The following is a 15,589-nucleotide window of genomic DNA, read 5'->3' as shown; positions in this document are numbered from 1 at the left end:
AACAAAAAATAAAACCCTCTGGCTGTTGCCTTAAAGGCAGAAGAGGAGAAAATGATTATACAAAAGAGGAGCACTTTGCAGATGTAATGTTAGCTAATTTAGGAGAAGAGCAAATAAAAAACCTCCTCTCAATTATAACGATTTCAGATGTATCTAGCACTACTGCAAATAATCACTTTGCATAGAAATAGTTTAGCAGTGTTCTCAGTTCATTTCCTGTTTACAGTATTACAGTATTATTCAGCTTCCTGAAATGTGCTAAAAAGGCAATGGTCATCTAAACACAGATAGAAGTTCAGACTGACGTTTATCATCTCCTCTTAAAATAACAACAGATACATTTTAAAGGGTTTCAGAGGCAAACTTGTCAATGTAATCTTGCAATGCTGATTCAGAACCTGAACTAGTAGATGGGGAGTGTATATTCTATATGTATTTTCATACGCTTCTCAAAACATTTAAGAGTTGAAATCACTGTACCTAAAAGAAAATACCTTAAAATTGGTGAAAAATCAATCTTTAAAGAAATTGAAATACTGGGAAATAAAAGTGCCTAACAGTCAGTATGCTGAAAACAACATATTAACATAAATTCCTCTTTCCTGTTAAAGGATGCAATGTAGAACCCACTAGATGGCACTCTTCTGCCACGTGTTTACAAAACCTCTTGTTAGTCAAATATACGGAGAGGCAATGCCTTGCTTCTGATGACATACTACTGTTGACTTAAACACACGGCGTAAAATAATCATTAAATTATTATTCCGAGAAGCAGCATTTATCCCAATTTTTGTTGGCATTTCTTTTCAAGGTTACACTTTCATTAATTTATTAAAAAGGAAGAATTTGAATAAAACTCACTTGTGCAGTATCAATTCAAAATATACGAGATGTAATTAAAATAAACAAGACACGACTGAGCCAGCTGTTAGTTTGACACACATTTTCATATTAAAAGCTTCTAAAATTATAAAAGCTACTAATTATTTTAGTCACATTTCACCAGCCAGAAGGAACCTACTGCTGAAGACTACACCTGCAGTGTTATCTGTGGGTCAGTCAAAGCAAGAGGCACCACAGCTCATCCCGGACACCATTAGCAGGTCCAGTTAACACAAACACAAGGATGGACCTATTCCAATAGCTAATGCTAATTATACAAGGAGTTCCCAGTTGGTGACTTCCTGGCATGCTGTCCGTTCAAAAAAAAAAAAAAAAAGAAATCTGATCAGTAAATATGTCATATTCACTCAGTGTCATAGAATCATAGGGGTTGGAAGGGACCTCAAGAGACCATCGAGTCCAACCCCCCTGCCAAAGCAGGCTCCCTACACCAGGTGTCAATAAAAGAAAAGCCCCCTCGCTGCTGCTCATCCTCTTCTCTGTACCTCATGTTCCTTTTTATCACCCTTCCCCATTGCTGATGGAAAAAAAAAAGTAATTTGCTTTCTTTTTCAATACTACTAGCATCAAGCTAGCAGTCAAAAAGCTTCTGTTAATACTTCAGCGTTCTTTCAAATACTTTTTCAGTTACTCGAGTCTCACGTGATTGCTCTGCCTTCAACCTAACGCAGTGCCATGTGTCGTCCAGTCTTCTACTGCACTTTTTCTGGACCTCAGCTATTTTCCCACAGTGCTTTAAGGCATTTTGTTGGATTCCCAACAAACTCATGAGGCTAAACAAAAATGAGGTGTCACAGGTAAACTCTGAGCCCAGTGAAGGAAACTGAACTATTCTTTAACTGTGGGTACAAGAGACTCTCACCCGCACTTATTTCTTCAGTATTTGTAAGCCAACACAAACCTTAACACAGCAGCTTCCCAATTTTCAGACAACATTTTTTTAATAGGGAACAAGGAACAGACAGCGTGAACACCTTCCAACTCAAGTCTTCTCAAAGAAAAAAACAACAAAACCAAAATCCAAAAGCCCTCTGACAACTGTTGCTCAACATTAGACTCAAGTTGGACGGTTTTGCATTGTGGTGTAATTCCTGAATCTGGCTTTATTAAATTTAACCTTTTTCTACAGAAGCAGATATACTCTTGACCTCCAATAAAAGGAAGTTAGAAAAAGAATCAAAAAGTCACATCCACAGTATGTTTGGCCATATCCACAATTATCACAAAGTAGAAAGCACCTATTGTTATGTGTGCTAAAAATAAGTATTTGGTTATTTTTTAGAACTCTGCGTATGTCTGTAGGTTTCTTTTAACACAGAATTAAATATACTCATTTCCCCCCAGACCATAATACCATTCATACCCCAGTTGGGTAAGAATCAAGAAATGGACTGAACTAAGGGAAGAGTTCAAGGGGACATAGTAACGGACCTAAAACAGAATGCAGGCATCAGTGATTTTAAAGTGATAAAGTGATAAAGTGATTTTAAAGTTTTAAAGTGTCTGCTGTTCTTATTTATGAATTTAGTAGCTCTTAGGCAGCAGTTCAAAACAATAACTAGGGAAAAGTACACAATGTCATTTAAAGCAGAGAATAAAAAATGCATTTTGCTTTTTCATTTAGATATGAGGCTAGAAGGAAAGGGATTTGAAAATATTCTTCCACATTTATTGGAATTTATTATTTTATTTAACTGGCACACAAGGGAAAAAAAACCAACAGTGGTAGCACTAGAATTAGTACAAAATGCAACAAGGTGAAGGAAAAATATGAAACTTTGCAGCATAACAGCATCTTTTCGCTCCTGGCCTATAGTGCCAAAACACTGGCAGAATACCCTTAGCTTCCATTGTCAGCAACCTGGGCTAGGGAGCTGCTTTGGCAGAGGGGTTGGGCTCGATGATCTCTAGAGGTCCCTTCCAACCCCTACAGTTCTGTGTTTCTGTGAACATGTGTCCCAACACAGGGATACAATTAACGTCTCTTAAGCTAAATGGGAATTTTAAAACACACTCTGGAATATGTTGATGTTGCTGCAAGCAATTTTTCCAGCCTCCTGATTCTAAAGCGATAAACCAGACTCCAGTACAAAGCAGATGGGAACTATACTTGTAACAGGAAACAAAACCAGCTTGGAATTTCAAAACAGTTCAAAGGCAGCCAGCTAAATAGGGTTTATTAACCTGCCAATAATAAGAATTATTTTACTAATGTATTCTCCCTCACACACATCTTGCTAATGCATTGAGACAGAAAAAAAAGTCGTCCCCTTTTAAACCAACAAACATAGTAAGAGCTCATTTATGGCACAGACACAAAAATCTCTGCCATGCTGTTCAAGTGCATTAGCAATGAGAAGTAACAGTATTTTGTTCTTTACTATGACACTTACTGGAACAATTAAGTTTCTGAAAGAATGCAATAAACACGACTGGGCAAAACAATACTGCAATAAATACAATTGGGCAAGCCAATGCTTCACTCATAACTCATGGCCCTCCTGACAACCTTGCATTCAGCCAACATATTGCCATGGAAGCCTCTGGAAGGACCCAACTGCGTGACAACATTCTCCAGCCTTCTCACTTCATCTGTGCCTGCAGCCATAAGTTGTCACAGTTGTTATCTACCAGTGCTACCTACCAACTTGAACATGCTACAAATACCCCATGTAATTACAAAATAAATACATAACTAACATCTCAGTCTTCCATTTGAAGATGGACAAGCAATGAAAAGTACTGAAGAATAAGGCAGCCTAGAAGGTTCAGGCTTGCTGCACTCGCGACCATCTTTCCTTAAAGTCCTGTTAGGTCACATGTACTGAACAGTCATGTTCTCTACAACACAATTTGATGACTGAAAGCAGTAATCAAAAGGAAAAAATACAAGAACGACACAAGGTTCTCAGAACAGCGTGTATCAGGGAGGGAAGACGGCTTTAAAGGAAATTATCTGTTTGCAAACATGCATTAATGAACCAAGTTACTGGATTCTGAAGTACTCCAACATAAATGTGTAATGTTGCTCATTTCTAGGCCCACAGTAGATGTACTACTTTGAGATTTCTCTATGTTATATGGAGGCCTTTATGTATTTGTTATTTTTAATTCAGAGAAAAAAGATAGGATCAGGAGGGAAGGTAGTAACTACAAAAGACGTAGTAACTACAGAAATAAGGAAGGTAAGAATTTAAAAATATTTCATTTGTACCCTATTTACCTCATCTACTGTATCACAACAAGCATCTGCACAGGAAAAATGTACTAGAGAGACACACAACCCAATTGGGTTTCCAATTGATTGTTTTTGTATTTTTAATGTAACAGGGTTTTCAAAGCACCTTGTAGGAACACAAATATAAGCACCAACAGTTTACATTTACACATTCACAAAAACAGAAAAAACAGTGGGTGCTACTTTTGCATAAAGTGAGAACTAAATTTCACTGCTTAAATGATTTCATACACATCTCTTACAGACAAAATAATCTAGAGAATGAAAGTAAGCATTCTTACGCTACGTATTCTTGTTCATCTTCTGCTTGAAAATGGTATGTTCTGTTATCTGTAATAAATAAATACATCTTTTCATTTGGTACATGAAATTATTTAATATCAAAAGCTGTTACTAAGTCTACTCAAACACTGAAGTCTAAGAACAATTTTGTCTTAGCCTGTGAAATTAATACATAAAACAAAAAAATGAAGATGTGAAGATTGACTTACATTAAGTATATGCAGTTGTAGGCTTAGAAATACTAAACAATAATAAGCACATGAATCAAACTGTCTCACAAATGGTTCTGAAGACAAATACCAAGTGAAAGCTGCAAAAAGTACTTATTCCTGTTATATATTTTTCCTGTTTTTTTTAGTTAAGAAGCTTATCTGCTAACTAAAGAATGAGTTAGAACTGGGTGCTAACCCTCATGTTCAAAGGTATCAAAGACTGTACTTGTAAATACATAACATTGGAACTCCTTGCTATTTAACATTTTACTTGCAAAGATCGATATCATTACGTTGACCAATTCACTTTAAAAATGGTTTAAAATCCAAGACCAAAAGATGGAGAGGATACATCACTGAAGCTCTAATGCTGAGAAAATGTCACTTCCAATTTTAGACAATACAATTGAATATTTTGCAAGGAGGATAAGAGAACAAGATAAGTTGGGCCCCCTTTGCATCTTCTAATCCCTCACTTCCCATTCAGCTATTTGAGTATAATGCAAGACAGTACTAATAAATTGCCACATACGTGATATTAGATCAAAAGACTTCTTATCTTCAGCATTTGGCTTCACCTGGCAGGTTAATAAATTCAGTTTAGCTGGTTGCCTGTTGGACTAAAAAGAAAATTTATTTTACTTTAAAAAGGTCTTGATTTAGGATTACTTTTCCATTCTGTGGAATGTGCACGTGTGATATTAGTTTAAAAATTTGTACATGAAAACATGTACAACCTCAAAACACTGGAGACTAGCATGACATAGATCTGGTCTGATGGAATGGCCAGCTTTAAAACAAAGCTAAATCTTTATGGCAACTCCTCCTGACTACTTTTAAGGCTTTATTTCTTGAAGGCCTTACTTCAGAATATGCTACTTTTTAAATTATATTTCACAAACAACATGTGTTATTAAGTAACTTTCTTTTTAATAGTTTTAAAATTTTAAAGGGAAGAGGAAAGTTGGAGACTCAAAGTTTCCAAGCTTTGCATAAATACAGCTACTAAAATAACCTGATTACAGCACAGATTTTAAGACACATTAGGCTAAATATGACTAAAATATTTTGAATATATAAAACTCATGAAAATCTGTAGACATGCTAAATTAAATTTATCATAGCTGGCAGCTATAAACTAAACATGAGATGTCACTTATCTGTAAACACTTCTGAACAGAGTTTTGGAAGTTGTTCATGTTAGAAGCCGTAAAACAAGTATTAAGTAGTGCAAGATCAACAAACCAAAAGTATCTAGAAAAGTATTTCCTACGTTGTCAAGTGTTTGGCTGAACAAGCTCATCAGTACAGTACTTCTAACACTCAAGGAGTGAACAGTTCCTGGAAGGACTAAATATGTGATTGGATTCTTGGTTTTCAAAGTTTAGACTTGAACAGATTGTCATGATCTGAACTTTTCATAATTGCAAACAAATATTACTTGCCATTTGGCACTGCTTTTACAAACAGTTACAAAGAAGAAGAGGAAAACTATAACCAATTATATGATTCAAAGAATTCTTAATTGGGAAGATTTAAGCTAGAAAAACATATTTAAAGTAACTAACCTAAAAATTGCTAGCTAATCTCATGTTATTTGAGAAAGTTATGTTTAGACACTGATCGTTGTAGTCATCAGTGGAATTTGGGTAGTAGATAAAGGAAGTGTGATGAAATGGATCCATCTCTTTTAACAATAGTAACTGGAAGAAATTTTTACTTCTAAATGAAAGCAATAACACTTCCTTAAAAGCAATTGATATATCTGTCATTTCCTTATCGAAGGAAATTAAATCACTTAAAGGAATAAAAAAAAATTCAAATGACTACTTTCAAATCACACTTATCAGTTGAGTGACTGATTTCTTTTTTTTTAATCAAAATAAATGTGTGTGCCTTCGCATCCTGTGTTGAAATACAGTAACAGTAATACAGGTATCTGTGTGTATGGGGACTGCTGAGTCACAGCCTGAACCACTGACTGAGCACCTGAAGGAAAGACCTGGTCAGCTCCCACAGGTAAAAGCAATTCTCAGACCTCACTTAAGGGCTGACTGCCACTGAGGAAGGACCTCTTTTTGGAGATCCCTCCTTCAGAAGTCCTTTCCCCTGTGAGCCTAGATCCTCAGTGATGGGTGAGCATTCATTTTTCCTTCCTTTTGTAACATCTCCTTGTTTGTGCTGGTGCTTTTGCCTTTACACTATGTGTAATTTGACCAGCCTTCCTGCATTCATAACAGCAACAATCACTGTTCCTGCTAGTGGTCGTTAACAGACAAAGCGCTAAGATCACAGCAACAAGTTGAGCAATATTTTCTTGATTCAACTGCCAACTTCTGGCAACCCACAGAAGTTTAACAGTTGAAAGTGTCATCTTGTTTTGTATGTGCAGATTCACCAACAGATTCACTGTGGAAACAAAATTTACTTTTTTAATGAAGCGGTATAAAAATAACTTACCGTTGCATGTGATATGGTTAGAATTCCATTTTTAACAGTGCACTTCCTTCTTTGCCATACTTTCCTTAACCTACACAAGAATATCAACAACAATAACAACAAAAAAAAATCAGTAACATAATTGAAAAACAAATTTTCATGTCATGAAAGTTATAAGATTGTCCTGATGAACAGGAGCAGACAAAGTCACTAAAAACATCTCAACAGAAGTTGGAGATTCATGACAGGTCTTAATCAGTCTTTAGGGATTTGTGAAGACTGTGGTTTTGAAAAAAACTGACATAAAAAAATCAAAATCCTATTTATTAGACAATTTCATATCCATTTTCTGATAGCAAGTCTCAAGCACTATAGCACATGTATTATGACAGTGTGCCTTAAAGGTCCACAATATGAAGCAGTAAAAATCAGTGCCTGAACATAAGAGCTCTCAGTGCATATTATGCGCTTCAAGAACATACCCATCGCTCTTCTTTAAAAGATAACCTTTCTTCTCACTGCCATATTCCTTATTGCCCTGAAGTTGATGCATACTATATCCTCCTTGCCTGCTCTGTGAATCCTAAAACAAAACAAAACCACCATTAACATTTCCTAACGTGCACAGTAAGCTTTCCTGATCATTATGCATTATCTCTACCAAAACCTCACACATGAAAAAGATTGAGAAAAAGAACTCCTAATGCATGTTTTACATCTATAAGAGTTTGCTTTTACAACAACTGATGTAAAGTTAACTGCATGTTCAAGACTGCTACTTCATAAGGAGTTTTGAGTATACTACGAATGGCAAATACCTACCTAAACATAATACCTTTTTAAAATACAGAAGTTTAAAATGGCATAATCTTATAAATGAAGAGCAAAATGCTGATATCAAACTTAAAACAGAAAGCAATAGAATAAAGCATGCAGATATACACAAGTTTACCCAAATAAAAACAAATGGCAGTAATCACTTCTTTTTTATCCAACTAAAGATATATATGCAATGCCTGCATGAGTTTTAGCCAACTGAAAGAGCAGTGTCTGATGCAGTGGAACAAGCAGGTGAAATGGATAAACGCATTATAAATTCAACAAAAACCCACAAAAGTTCATTAAAACATTGACTTACTCTCCTAGACTTCGATCATGAAAAGCAAAAGCAACAGAGAAAGAGAAAGCAAATAATTTAAAACAAGGTTTTACTTAAAAATATACACATTGAACATAAAATTTATAGTCCTCCTATCTAATAAGACAATTTTCCTTTCTAATGCCACTACTAGAGAGAAGGAAAACTTTACTTAGGTGGCTCATCAAGTATAAAGCATGACAACTCTGCAATGTTGCAGATCTGACATTGGCTACATACAATCAACTAAAATAACTTGAGGAGCAAATCTTTATCATCAAGCCTGTATTATATTTGAAGCATCTAAAAATGACAGTTATATTGTATTATCATGAAACTATCATTCTGAAGATCAGGATAAAATTAGTTTTAAGTATTTGCAAAAGAAATATCATTAAGGATATATTAATATTATTTTGAACAAAACTGTGGAACCATCCCCTCACAAGGCATCTGACAAAAAAACCCCAAAGAACTAAAACAAACAAACCACCATCAGCACAAACAGAATAAAAATGAAATTATTTCCATGGCAATATTCCGTAGTTTAAATCCTACAATCAATGTTGAAGATTGTATTCCCAAATTTTAGACTGCATCCTTACAAATGCGTTAGGGTTGTTTTTTGTTTGTTTGTTGTTTTGTTTTTTTTTTTTGCAATAAATCATAAGAGTTTAGAAAGAAGTGAGACATTCAAGTCCTGCCTGGACACCTAACTGTGCAACCTGAGCTAGGGAGCTGCTTTGGCAGGGGGTTGGATTTGATGATCTCCAGAGGTCCCATCCAACCCCTACAATTCTGTGATTCAGCAGAACTGTAGTTGTGGCTGGAAGCAGCACAAAGAAGGCTGCATGCAGTAGGATGCCATCAGGGTTAGCTACTTACTGTGATGGTGCAAATCTGTTTTAAGCCAATTTTGAACCCCCCCACTGAAATGAGGGTTCTATTATGTTAGCATAGGTAAGAACTACATAGGTAATTGAAGCCATAGTCATTTTACAAAATCAGATTCTTCTTGTGCAAAACTACATAAACTTGACACTACAATGCAGTACCAACAGGCAGTAGTAGCAACATGAGACGTTCCATGTAGCTGAGCCATTGCTAATTATACTCATTTGTGAATCTACAGCACGAGTGCTTCTGCAAAGCTTCATATTCAAAGACTTAAGATATTCCCAAGAACCAGGTAATTCCATACACTACAGTAATGAATTCGCATTGATGCAAGGACAGGCACTCCAGCAAAATCTGTCAGAGCATTACAGATGTAATGCTATGTGTATCTTGAATGCAAACAAAAGTGAAAATGAGCATTGCATTATGACACTGGAAGAGCAAGGAATAATGCTCATCACTTTGAGCATTAGTGTTTCTCCCTTGAACGTCTCCAAGGACAGCATGTCCGTGGCATCTCCAGGTAACCTGTTCCAATGCTTCACTACCCTTACTGTACAACATTTTTTCCTTACATCCAGTCTAAATTTCCTCTCTTTTCATTGGAAATCATTTCCCCTTGTCCAACCACCACAGACCTTGATAAAGAGTCTGTCCCCTGCTTGCTTACAGCCCCCTTTAGATATTGAAGGGTCATTATCAGGTCTCCCCAGTGCCTTCTCTTCTCCAGGCTGAACAGCCCCCAGCTCTCTCAGCCTGTTCTCATAGGAGAGGTGTTCCACCCCATGGGTCATTTTTGTGGCCCTCCTCTGGACACACTCCAGCAGGTCTATGTCTCTCCTGTACTGAGGACTCCACATCTGGACGCAGCACTCCAGATGATGCCTCACCAGCACAGAGCAGGGGATCAGGATCACCTCCCTCACCCTGTTGACCACACTACTCTTGATGCAGCCCAGGATTTGGTTGGCTTTCTGGGCTGTGAGGGTGCATTTCTGACTCAAGTCCAGCTTGCCATCCACCAGCACCCATTACCGCTTTGTATTTCTTCCTGGACACTCGATCATTGACAAGGACAGGACACTGGGCAACACTCAGCATATATGTGTTCCACAACAACTGTTAAAGTAAGCTCAAAAGTACGTAAAAATACAAAAGAGGGTATTTCTTCTAAGCACCATCTGTTGAAGTGTAGATCAAAATTCTAAACATTAATTTTGCAATTTTCATGAAGTATGAATTATTTTTTGAATTCAGAATTCATAATCCAGGTTTTCTCTGACAATAACATGTCTAAATTATTTACCTCCTTCTGGTCAAGCTGCAGAGAAGATTTTATCAAATCACGAAGAGCAGTGAGTTGTTTCTTTTCCTCATCTTGTGTCTGCTTTATCTACAGAAAAAAATTATTATACTTTAGATACAATTTAAAGTTTCTATGCATTCTAATGTATCATACAAGTGTTCCGAGCAACCAGCTCAACTATTCTGTATTATACCACTTCACTTTCATGAACTAGATTCTTGTGATGTATTCACCCTCTAAGAGGGCGTTACTTCAAAAGCAATCTAGAAAGAATATACAACTCTGTATACCCTGTTCTGTTAGACTTCAGTGCTTCATTATGTCTAATTTAACTAAGTCAGTCACTGAAATTAATTCAATAACTCCAGTAAGATTGACATATTACTTAAGGAATGAAAATGCTATCTAATCTAGCCACCAACTAGAACAGCAAATAGAATTACTGTAACTCTGATTACAGAATACAAAAGCACTTGGGTGACAACTGAAGTTTGATTCTCTATTATTACCTGTCTCCCATTAACACCACACCAAGTTAATTATCTCAAACTGTAATGCTATCAAGCAGTCTGTTACAAAAAAAGTGCAAGCAGCAGCCAAAATTGGGGCTAGTAATGTAATTGAACTTAAACAAGGCTTAAAAGGGGAGACTTTATTTTAATGAAGTTAGAAGTAGATTGACAGATGCTTTTCCTTAAAACTGCAACAACAGAGTACTAGATGTAAAATCGAGATGTGTTTCTTCACTTCAACTACATGCAACGTTTCAAAGAATACACTTCTAATTTAAAAAGAATCATATTCTATATCTAGATGAACAAAAAATTTCCGCTTTCAGACATTAAAATATTTATAAGCAAACTTACATTATATAAATCAGCAGCCAACTTTTCAATGTACTGTTTAAGTTTATCAGCTGTTTTCAAGCCATCTTGGAAAAAACTGCAATGAAAAATACCAGTGATTCATCAGGAATACACGTAACTCATAACAAAGTAGGTTGGCTTTGCTTTATTCCACCCTCCCCAAAGACAATGAAATGTACACAGCTCTTCCCACGTTCAGAGCAAAACAAACCTGATTGAATTTAAACCATTTTACTATCAGCCTATCATCAGATGGTCAGAGTCCACATTCCTCTAGCATTAATATATTTCATAAAGTCCAGAAATATCTCATTTACCTTGCAGGAATTTAGCTTCACCGTATAAAAGTACAATGAGCTAAACAAGAATTTAATACGTTAGTATATGAAACACCGAGAACATAGGCAAGTCTCGCCAGTTAGTATTTGTAAAAGTTGAACTGTTAGCCTTGTAAAAATGTTATGAATACTGCACATTCAAATTATCCACACTGCTGAAATCACTGCTTAGAAGTTCATGACAAGGCACACATGCTATTGTAGACAAATAGAAGTTTGACTTCTAATCTAAAATAAGTACTTGAGGATAGAAATATGAAGGAGTTTGATACTCATCTCTGAATAAAACTTAGAGTGGTTTGGGTTGGAAGGGACCTTTCAGATCACCTAGTTCCAATCCCCCTGCTATGAGGGACACCTCCCTCTAGACCAGGCTGATTTTTTTTGTTTGCTTTGAAAACCCTTCCCAGCAGTTTAAGTACTACACCATTCTGAAATGCAGCTAATCCATTGTAACTTCAAGAGGTAATGAATTAGAGAGAATATGGTTTGGCTTATTTTAAATCACTGTTAGCCTACACGTTTCCCCAGTTGAAGTCTATTTCCTGCATTTAAAATATCTCAAGTGAAATTCTCATGTTTGTCTTGACAATTAATGACAAGGTGATAACTTTTTGATACTCTCTGAGGTGAAACCAGAAAATTACTGGCTTTCACAATGATTTTTAAATTTACATGAGACTATTTAATAGAAAATAAACTATTTCTACAGTTGTCTTCTAGATCTATGCCTCAATAACTTAACTTTGTATGCAACTTGCAGGGCTTTTCCTTGGCCTGTCCCTTCATTGCTCCCCTCTTCTCTCCCTGCCACAACATCCTTTCATTGATGTGAGCTGGACCATGTGATTTTGAAAGGTCTCTCACAACTCAAACTATTCTATGATTCTAACAAGTCTCTTAGTAGATAAATGCTCCTGATGTCATCAGAACAAATTCACAGCATTAAGAGAAACACACTTGAGCAAATGAAATACCATAAATAAAGCTTAAAAGTACCACACTTACTTGCATTGTGCATGATAATATTTAATAAGATTCTGCAGAAGGTCCACACCTTTTTTTGTCTTGATTTCATTAACCTTAATAAGATACTGCAGAAAGTGAAAAAGCATGCTGTTTATCATACATTACAGCATTGAACTGTTTTCAAACACTATTACATCACATTTGCTCAATCAATTAAATATCACCGTGTTTAACTTTTGTTGACTCACAAACCAAAAGTCTGACACAGTTAAGCAAAATATGAACTAGGCAGCAGTTTATATGGACTAACCTAAAAAATTCATGACCACCTAAAATGAAATTCAGGGAAAGGTTTCATTTTTTACATCTCTGTGAAGGCCCACACCCTTTAAACTCTACTGCAGTAATTACTGACAATCTACAAACACAAATAGGATGAAATTCAAAGCAATTGTCACTAAAATGGAATAAGGGTAACTATTAACACTAAAATCAGCTCTACAAAACTAATGTACCACCATCTCTTGTCAGTTTTTTGTCAGGAATTTTTCATAAATTCCAAAAAATACATGGGATGAAAGACATTAAAAACACTTCCTGAAAAATAAGAAATATCTCTAAGGTGGATTTTCAGCCCACAAACCTTACTATAGTAAAGGAAAAGAATAAGAAAAAAAAAGGAAGCCCAGTCTAACAGAGTTGCTAAAAGAATTACCCATGTTGCTGTACTAGGTTACACTGAAATAATTTCCTGTCTCCCTTCCCCAAACAATAAGGTGGATTTTAATCACTAATTAAGACCCACAAAGCACTTTATGTTATAGTGTCAAAATTAAGAGGAAACTTCTGCCCTACTTCACACATCTGCAGCTGAAAGAGTCGCCTTTCCTTCTCCATTTCTTCTGCAATCTCAGCTCCTGTAATTTCAGTCCGTATCATCCCGTGTTGTTTTGCATGTTCTCTTTTTTCCTTTTCAATTTTTGTACTGAAATGAGTTAGAATATTATTTTAGAGATCCTATTCTATCACATGATCTAGGGTTTTTTTTAAGAGAAAAAAAGATTATTCAGATGAGTTCCCCTATGATATCAAATCCCCATTTTTTTTTTTAATCCTCCCCCTTCTAAAAAAAAGTGTCTGGTACCAACAGTTATGAAGTTTCCTCTCCTTCCTTTAATTCTTGAACTCTTTCCCCTAGAGTTTGTATGCTGTGTAGATGGGGTAGGGGGAATCCCTCTGTATTTTTTCCAACATCACCTTATCCATAGCTGCCATTTCTTTATACTGCAGCGTAAACCTAATGACTCCACTAAAAAATAGTAAAATAACCAAACAATTCCTGCTTTAGGAAACATGAATCACAGGAAAAGTAAGGAGCCAGCATATGAAATTTACCACATATACCAAATGGCATGACTTCCAATCATTACATCTTAAGCAAGTCAGTGCTGAAAGTATGAAACAGAATTTAAATAAGGAAGTAAGAGGTCATCCTGTGACCCCTTAGTCATAGCATTACAGTGTCACTTTCCTTACTTAGATTTCAGAGCAGTTTCTCTATTATTGATCTGTACTTCTCAGAACAGTAAAGACCTAAACAGCATACTCTTCCTCCCTAGCAGCCTTTCCAAGATACAAATCCTAATGAAGTTCAACAAGGGCAAGTGCAAGGAGTTGCACCTGAGTCAACGTAATTACAGACTGGGTGAAGTCCTTGACAGCAGTCCTGAAGAGAAGGACACGAGGGTCCCGGCAGAGGAAAAGCTGGACATAAGCCAGCAGTACACACCCACAGCATGGAAGGGCAACAGTACCATGGGCTGCATCAACAGGAGGTTGGGCAGCAGAGGGAGGAAAAGGACTGTCCCCCTCTACTCTGCCCTTGTGAGGCCCCATCTGGAGTACTGTGTCCCGACCTGGGGACATCAGCATGAGAAAGATGCAGAACTGCTGGAGCAGGTCCAGAGAAGGGCCATGAAGATCACCAGAGGGCTGGAGCCCTTCTCCTATGAAGGACAGTTAAAGGAATTGGGCTTGTTTAGCTTGGAGAAGGCTGTATTTTCAGCTCAGTAGGGTTAACGACATTCGAAGTAGAAATCTACTATGTGCAGGTATTAATTTTATGCTGATAATGATCCAGCAAGTCTTAATTCTCTACTCCTTTTTGTTTGGTTTGGTTTTTTTTTCCTCCTATTCCCCTTTGTAATCTTTTTAGAAAATACTTAAGAAAATAATCAGTTCCTTATTAAAGTAACTGCCACTGACTTGAGAGCAATCTGAACCACTCCAGTGACATTTCTGAAACTAAGGTGCCACCTGTTGCCAACTTCTCATTTTTACAAAGCTTTGTTTACCCACAGATAGGTAATAAGAGTAAGAAAATACTTTTAAAATAGAGATTTCTTTTTAATTATTCAATACATCTTCTGCATATGGTTATAACACTGTGTAAATGCCTTATGAAAACCCCACAGTTCATTTGACAAAATTCATCAAGCATTAAATTCCTTCCTTACACTAAATAAGAACTGAGATACTCAGTATTTCACACAGGAAAAAATATTTTACTTTCTAGTAGTAAAGATGAGAGATCATGATGCAACTTAAAAAAAAAAAAAAAAAAGCTGCCTTTCACATATTTATTTTTACATCCAGAGATAAAGTACATAGTTTGGAGCCAGGAGGAAAAGGGGAGCAACAGAGAAATTGAGTGAGAGAAGCACTTACAATTTGGTTTCATAATCCTTCCAGGCTTTGTCAAATGGCTTTTTGAGGTCCTTAAACAAAACAAAAACAAACAAACAAACCTTGAATCATTTTTTTAAGCTTTAAAGATAACATCATAAATAGCAACAAAATTTCTTTTTAAGTGAAACTTTTTGAGTATACATTAGGAAAAAAATTATTTTTGAATCTTGTGAAATATTACTTTCCATGCATCTTAAGACCTTAGAATGAAATTCTAAAGCAGTATTTGAAATTATGAATCTGAATTTTGAGA

The 15,589-nt window shown here is 36.1% G+C and overlaps 1 protein-coding gene across 3 annotated transcripts in view; it reads right to left on the bottom strand.

Moving 5' to 3' along the window:
* ASAP1 (ArfGAP with SH3 domain, ankyrin repeat and PH domain 1) overlaps positions 1-15,589 on the bottom strand; it is a 148,542-nt gene that overhangs the window by 34,264 nt on the left and 98,689 nt on the right. For all 3 annotated transcript variants that reach the window (XM_065753174.1, XM_065753175.1, XM_065753173.1), the window contains exons 7-15: positions 15,316-15,365; positions 13,444-13,573; positions 12,628-12,713; positions 11,282-11,357; positions 10,416-10,502; positions 7,557-7,657; positions 7,096-7,165; positions 5,168-5,255; positions 4,423-4,471 (exon numbers count right to left, since the gene is read on the bottom strand). In XM_065753174.1, the coding sequence (XP_065609246.1) occupies positions 4,423-4,471; positions 5,168-5,255; positions 7,096-7,165; positions 7,557-7,657; positions 10,416-10,502; positions 11,282-11,357; positions 12,628-12,713; positions 13,444-13,573; positions 15,316-15,365 (737 nt within the window). The remainder of the gene's footprint in view (positions 1-4,422; positions 4,472-5,167; positions 5,256-7,095; positions 7,166-7,556; positions 7,658-10,415; positions 10,503-11,281; positions 11,358-12,627; positions 12,714-13,443; positions 13,574-15,315; positions 15,366-15,589) is intronic.

This window comes from Cyrtonyx montezumae, unplaced genomic scaffold (assembly GCF_038088225.1).
Source record: "Cyrtonyx montezumae isolate F1298 unplaced genomic scaffold, pur_monq_1.0 scaffold_8, whole genome shotgun sequence".
In the NCBI taxonomy this organism is placed as follows: Eukaryota; Metazoa; Chordata; class Aves; order Galliformes; family Odontophoridae; genus Cyrtonyx; species Cyrtonyx montezumae.
This window is presented reverse-complemented; position numbering and strand designations above follow the sequence as displayed.